Source organism: Triticum dicoccoides, chromosome 6B (genome assembly GCF_002162155.2).
Source record: "Triticum dicoccoides isolate Atlit2015 ecotype Zavitan chromosome 6B, WEW_v2.0, whole genome shotgun sequence".
Classification (NCBI taxonomy): domain Eukaryota; kingdom Viridiplantae; phylum Streptophyta; class Magnoliopsida; order Poales; family Poaceae; genus Triticum; species Triticum dicoccoides.
Window position 1 is genome coordinate 668,090,967 of NC_041391.1, and position 7,245 is coordinate 668,098,211.

The following is a 7,245-nucleotide window of genomic DNA, read 5'->3' on the forward strand; positions in this document are numbered from 1 at the left end:
CGTGATACAAGGGGCCAACCGTCACACGGGCGTAAATTTAAAAGGTTTAAATGGACGCCAAATATACAAAGTTATAAAAAGAAGGTTTAAATGGGTGCCAAAATTACATATGGGCACAATTAAGGCAGTAAATCTCATGCAATATTCTTCCAATCTGTCGCCATATCATGAAATTAATTCTTGGGCGATCCCTCCACTATAAATCCACCCCTCTCCCTGCCTAAACCAACAACTTTCTTTTCCTAGGCTAGTTTTATACCTTTACCGGAAATGGCTCGCAAGAAGTCGATCCGCAAGAAGGTGACCCTCAAGTACATCGCCAATGACTCCAGCCGGCGCACTAGGTTTAGGAAGCGTCTCGGGGGGCTGATGAAGAAGGCGGCCCAGCTGGCCACCCTGTGCGACGTCAAGACCTGCGTGGTGGTGTACGGCGAGCGCGAGGCGGAGCCTAAGGTATTCCCTTCCCACGCCGAGGCGGTGGATATCCTCAACGAATTTAAAAGCATGCCAGAGCTAGGGCATTGCAAGAAGACGATGGACCAGGAGGCCTTCCTCACCCAGCGCATCGCCAAGCTCCAGGACCAGGTCTACAAGGCTCGCCGCGAGTGCCAGGACAGCGAGATAAGGTACCTCCTTTACAACATCATGAACGGCAAGCACCCAGGCCTCGTTGGCCTCAGCGTTGAGGAGCTCGTCCGCGTTGGCTGGAAGGTGGACGAGCTCCTCAAGAGCCTCGGCGAACGCATGGAAAAAAACCATGTCCAGGCGCCACCGCCAGCTCCATGCGTCAGCACCGGCAACATAGACATCGGGTCTCCGACACAGTATCTCGCGTCACCGCACCAGCAGGAATACTGGCTTGACATGACGAGCTCCGGAGGGGGCGTCGACACCCAGGTCGGTTGCAACACCAGCCACGATGGTGCCAGCTTCTCCAGCGGTGATCTAATGATGCAGATTCAGTCCTCCGATCTGGGGTTCAGTTCGAGTCCTTTCCCTCCCATGTAAGGCAGGATGGATGAGGATCTCCAGCCACTGTGATGGCCAGCTATCGTGCGATCAATCTCTCGTTATTTTTTTAGTTTCCTGAAAGTGTTATTCGTCTATGTGCGCCGTTGTATCCATCTTTCCATCATGCTCTGTGAGCCAAGTCTCGTTTTCTATTGTAATGTCGTTATTGAATTTTTATTCAGTTGATCTCTTCCCAAAAGGCGATTTGTTTGATCTCTGCTGCTCAATTGGTCGTAAATTTTAAGTTGCACCTGTTTTTTGTGTCCCAATCATGTTTTGTCTTACATTACTTGCACAACTAAATGCTTGATACTTGTTTGTTTGCTGTCAGGGCCTGAAATAACCTTGGTCTCGTGTGTTGGCCGGTTGCGAGATATACTGTCAGGGCCTGTAATTTCATGCTATTTTTTGTGTCTAGAAGTTTACCCTGACTCAAATGGTCGTAAATCATAAGTTGCACCTGTTTGTTTGTGTCACAATCGTGTTTTGTCAGACATACTTGCACAGCTAAATGCCTGATAGTTGCTGCTTGATTGCTGCCAGGGGCTCAAAGAACCTTAGTCTCGTGTGTTGGCCAGTTGGGCTACTGTCAGGGCCTTTAATTTCATGCTATTTTGGTGTCTAGAATTTTACCTTTTCTGTGGTAGAAATGATTTGAAGATTAGTTGTCCTGGAGCCAGCTAAATGTGCTGGATGATTAATATTTTCCAGGATAAAGATCAAAGTATGAAGATTAGCTCTCGATTGTGCTCTCCTTTGTTGGAGCTGTGTCATGTTCTCTGTTCTTCATGACAGGCCCAAAGTCTCGCTCGTCTCCCTTTCTAACGGTGGACACACACGGGACTCGGATCTTGGGTCGTCGGAGAAGAATCAGCAGCAGGAAATCAACCGGAGAAGGATGCACACCAGGTACTCGATGGTTTCCCCCCAGCACTAACTTTGTGCTGAGTTCGTTTTTGTTATTTTTTTGGTTTATGACTGAAGTGAGGAGAAGCTACACACTGCTCTCTCCTTTACAGCCTCACGCTCACTGCGTGTGTCCAGGTCATGCAGTACAGCACGACACTATCACCTTGCCCATGCCTGCTATACGTGTGCAGAGCATGTCAACAGTGCCCAGGACATGAGCTACACCTATGCTACATGCCCTGCTTTATTTGTTACAGTTTTACACAAGTGAAAACCCCAAGCTAAATTACAGAGGACAAGAATAACTCGCTGTCAGTCTCCCCCTTAAGCTTGTTCTCTGTTCTTCACCGAGCGAATGCCAATTCTCTCTCGCAGCTCAATGAACTTGACCCGCGGCAATGGCTTCGTCAGTAAATCTGCAAGTTGGTCCCCGGTGCTCACATGTTCCACCGTGATCTTCCCTGTTTCAACACAATCACGAATGAAATGATATCTAATGTCAATATGCTTGCTTCGATCATGTAGCACTGGGTTTTTGCACAAAGATATGGCTGACTTATTGTCAACTTTCAGCTTCACTACTTGCTCTTCTTTCTCCTGCAACCCTGCCAGCAATCTGCTCAACCAAATTGCTTGACATGCTGCTGTGGCAGCAGCAATGTACTCAGCTTCACATGATGATATAGCAACAACCTTCTGTTTTTGAGATGCCCAAGTGACCAAGTTTGAGCCCAAGAAGAACACTGTCCCTGATGTACTCTTCCTGTCTTCAATATCTCCAGCAAGATCACTGTCAGAATAACCCAAAAGTCTTGGTTCTCCTTCCACTCCTTTTCTGTAGTGGCAGCCATAGTTTATAGTACCACGTAAGTATCTCAGAATTTGCCTGATTGCATTCATGTGATGCACAGTTGGTTCTTCCATGAAGCGACTAACTATGCCCACTGAAAAAGCCAAATCTGGTCTTGTGTTTACAAGGTACCTGAGACTGCCAACTAAACTTCTGAAGTAAGTAGAATCAACCTTTTGATCCTTTGTTGACTTACAGAGTTTGATTTTTGGCTCCATTGGTACTTGGCTGGGATTGCACTCAGACATGCCTGCCTTTTCCAAAATCTTCTCAGCATAACTTGCCTGACAGATTGTAATCCCCTCTGTGGTTTGAGCTACCTCAATGCCCAAGTAATATGATAGCAACCCTAAATCACTCATTTTGAAGAGTTCCATCATTTGGTCCTTGAATTTTTCTATCTCATCTTGGCTGGACCCCGTAATGATCAGATCATCAACATACACACCCACAATCAGCCGAGCCCCCCTTGAGCACTTCACATAGACCCCATGCTCAAGTGGACATCTTGCAAAACCAAGTGACAAGAGACTTTCATCAAGTTTGATGTTCCAAGCTCGTGGAGCTTGTTTCAGCCCATATAGGGCTTTTTTCAATTTTAGCACTCTATGCTCTTGGCCTTCTTTCTCATACCCAGGAGGTTGGATGACATAGACATCCTCACACAGTTCCCCATTCAAGAAGGCAGATTTTACATCCATATGGTGAACTTGCCACTCCTCCTGTGCAGCTAGAGGAACGAGCAACCTCACAGTCTCTAACCGGGCTACAGGGGCATATACTTCTTCATAGTCAATTCCTTGTCTTTGGACATACCCTTTTGCAACCAAACGAGCTTTGTGTTTCACTATTGCTCCTGAAGGATCCTTTTTTATTTTGTACACCCATTTCAAACCAATGGGCTTCTGATCCTTAGGTGGATCTACCATGATCCAAGTTTCATTTTCGACAATGGAGTTTATCTCTTCATCCATTGCTCTGCACCAACATGCTTCCTTTCTTGCTTCAACAAGATTCGAGGGTTCCTCTGCACTCAACATGCATAAATCTGAATCAATAAGTTCATATGGTTCAGTCTGATCTAGCAATTCTTGCAGATTTCTATAGCCTTGTGGTCCAGCACTTGTAGATGCTGCTGCTCCTGTCTCATCCCCATCAACACTACCAACGCCTCTTGCTGGTGCTGCAAGCGGGGTTGAGAATGTGTCTTCTCCTGATGTTGTTTGAGCTGCAGGTGTGTGTGGTGAGCCAAGATCAGCATCACCATGCACTTCCTCCCCCTGTTTCGGCACTTCTGAAAATTCCCTTGTTTCAGTATTTTCATCTTCAGGGTAGAATACAGCAAACTCTGCATCTGAGCTTTCATCTTCTTGATGTTGCATAGAACTCCAGTCCCACTGAGCATTTTCATCAAATATAACATCACGTGAGACTAGGAGCTGCTTGTTGACCGGATCATACAGTCGATAAGCTTTTGCATTAGTTTCATAACCAAGCATTACCGTTTTGACACTTCGATCAGCAAGCTTTGGCAGATGTGGTTTGGTTACCTTGGCATAAGCAACTGAACCAAATGTTCTCAGGTGCTGGACGCTTGGCTTCTTGTTTTTCCAGGCCTCATAAGGTGTAATATTGGTCAAGCTTTTCGTTGGCGCTCTGTTCAATAAATACACAGCCGTGGCCACTGCTTCACCCCAGAACTTTCCAGGTACATTTTTGCTTTTTAATAAACTTCTTGCCATGCTAACCACTGTTTGATTTCTCCTCTCCACAACCCCATTCTGCTGAGGTGAGTAAGGTGCTGTCATATAATGAATGATTCCATTTTCCCCACAATATGCCTTGAACTCTTTGGAATTGAATTCCCCACCCCTGTCTGTTCTCAATGACTTGAGGCTTGATTCAGCTTGTTTCTCTGCTTGGTTTTTCACCAATTTGAAAGCATCTAGCGCTTGATCTTTCGTCTTCAGGAGCACTACCCACATGTATCTGCTGTGATCATCTACAAGCAATAGGAAATACCTTTTGCCTGCAGGTGTAGCTGGTGAGATTGGGCCACACAAGTCTCCATGAACTAACACCAAAGGCTTCTTTGCTCTGTAAGAAGTTGCTTTTGGGAATGATGCACGCCTCTGCTTGCTGATGAGGCATCCATCACAGATTTGATCAATGTGATCAATACATGGTAACCCCTTTACCATCCCTTTTCTTGCTAACTCCCTAAGTGCCTTGAAGTTTAAGTGTCCATATCTCGCGTGCCACTTCCATGCTTCATCACCAGTACTAGCTTTCAGACACACGGGCTTAGCCATAATCAGATCTAGGATATAGAGTCTATTCCGTGTTCGCTTCACATTTGCCAACAACTTCCTCTCAGTATCGAAGATCTGAAGATAATCATCCTCAATTATCATCTTGCAGCCACGTTCAGACAATTGACCAATACTTATAATGTTACTCTTCAGAGCTGGTATGAAATACACATTGGTTAGTGCCCTATGCTCCCCATTTTTGCATTGGAAGAGCACAGTACCTAGGCCGTGTATTTTCACTGTCGATCCATCCCCAAACTTTACTCTTCCAGTAACACTTGGATCAATTTTACTGAATTTTTGTTCACAGCCACACATATGGTTGCTTGCTCCTGTGTCTAGGTACCAACTTCCAGTTTCTCTGTTTTCGTTACAGACCTGGAGCTGTACCTTGTCTTCAATCAGAAAAACTTCACTTTGATGTTTTTCTTCTCCATGTGACAAAGAACATGTTTGCATCATAAGCAGGGCTGGGCCATCATCACCCCCATCTTGCTGAGCAAGAAGTGCTCTCTGTTTCTTAGGCTGCGTGCAATCTCTTTTAAAATGCCCTTTCCTACCACAGTTGTGGCATTTGACTTTCCTAATGTCAAATTTCCAGTCGCTCTTCTGTGAATCACTGGACTGCCCTTCAGTTTTTGGCTTCCCCTGTTCACTGTTCTTCCTTGAGCTACTGCTAGCTCGATCACCTCCTTTCTTCTTCTCCTCATACTTCTGCCATTGTGACCTTGAGAACATCAAGTGTTCCCCTTCTTGTGGATCACCAAATCTCATACGAACACGCTCATCATATGCCTTGTATCGCCCAATTAAGTCCTCCACAGAAAGTGTGTTTAACGGAACACATTGCTCTATTGAAGTCACAATTTGCATATACCTTGCAGGAGCAGCCTGAAGAAATTTCTGAACTGACCGCAGTTCAGTGACCATGTCACCAAGTGTCCGCAGCTTGGCGACCAGGGTGTTCAGCCGTGCTGCGAAGTCGTCGACGGCCTCGGCGTCACCCATCTTGAGCTGCTCGAACTCAAGCCTCATCGCCTGAAGGCTCGCCTGCTGCACGCGGTCGTGACCGACGTGCGCTGCGCGGATGGTTTCCCACGCCGCCTTTGCCGAGTCCTTGCCAGCGAGGGACGGCATGAAGGAATCCGGCACGCTCTGGTAGATGGCGTACAGGGCCTCTCGATCTACCTCATAATCCACGGCCGTCCGCTCCACCGCCTCCCAGATGCGCGCTGACTGCATCGCCACCCTCATCTTTATCACCCAGATGGAGTAGTTCGTCTTCGTCAGCTGCGGCCACACGAGCGGCCCGCGCGGCCGCCCGCTCTGCGCTACCGACACCGCCAACGGTAGCAGCTCGCTGCTGCCGGCAGTCTTCGCATCCGCCTTGTCAGCAGCCCCCTTCCCCGCATCAGCCAACGCCTTGGCGGCTTCCGCCTCGGCGGCTTCCGCCTCCTCCTGCGGCGTCGGCGCCATCTCCTTCTCCTAGCTCCTAACTTCGGCTCTGGTGCCAAATGACAGGCCCAAAGTCTCGCTCGTCTCCCTTTCTAACGGTGGACACACACGGGACTCGGATCTTGGGTCGTCGGAGAAGAATCAGCAGCAGGAAATCAACCGGAGAAGGATGCACACCAGGTACTCGATGGTTTCCCCCCAGCACTAACTTTGTGCTGAGTTCGTTTTTGTTATTTTTTTGGTTTATGACTGAAGTGAGGAGAAGCTACACACTGCTCTCTCCTTTACAGCCTCACGCTCACTGCGTGTGTCCAGGTCATGCAGTACAGCACGACACTATCACCTTGCCCATGCCTGCTATACGTGTGCAGAGCATGTCAACAGTGCCCAGGACATGAGCTACACCTATACTACATGCCCTGCTTTATTTGTTACAGTTTTACACAAGTGAAAACCCCAAGCTAAATTACAGAGGACAAGAATAACTCGCTGTCACTTCAGACCCTTCTCCGTTCTTCAGACAGACCCACAGGAGTTTCTCTACACGCCTCTGCTTCCCATGCCCTCGATCTTTCTCTATGTCATCCCACTGACCGGACCTGCTTCAGCATGTAAGTTTGAGATTTGGAGCTATTTACATGTTGTGTTGACTAGTTCTTTTTGCTAGTGATGAACTCTACAAGCTGCAACAAGTGACCTCAAGAGTGA

The 7,245-nt window shown here is 47.4% G+C and overlaps 1 protein-coding gene across 1 annotated transcript; it reads left to right on the top strand.

The window, feature by feature from the left end:
• The first annotated feature begins 270 nt into the window (after window positions 1–270).
• Window positions 271–1,008, top strand: LOC119322338 (agamous-like MADS-box protein AGL80). Its single transcript, XM_037595835.1, has one exon. The coding sequence runs from the start codon at window positions 271–273 to the stop codon at window positions 1,006–1,008; it is 738 nt and encodes a 245-aa protein (XP_037451732.1).
• The last annotated feature ends 6,237 nt before the right edge of the window (window positions 1,009–7,245 follow it).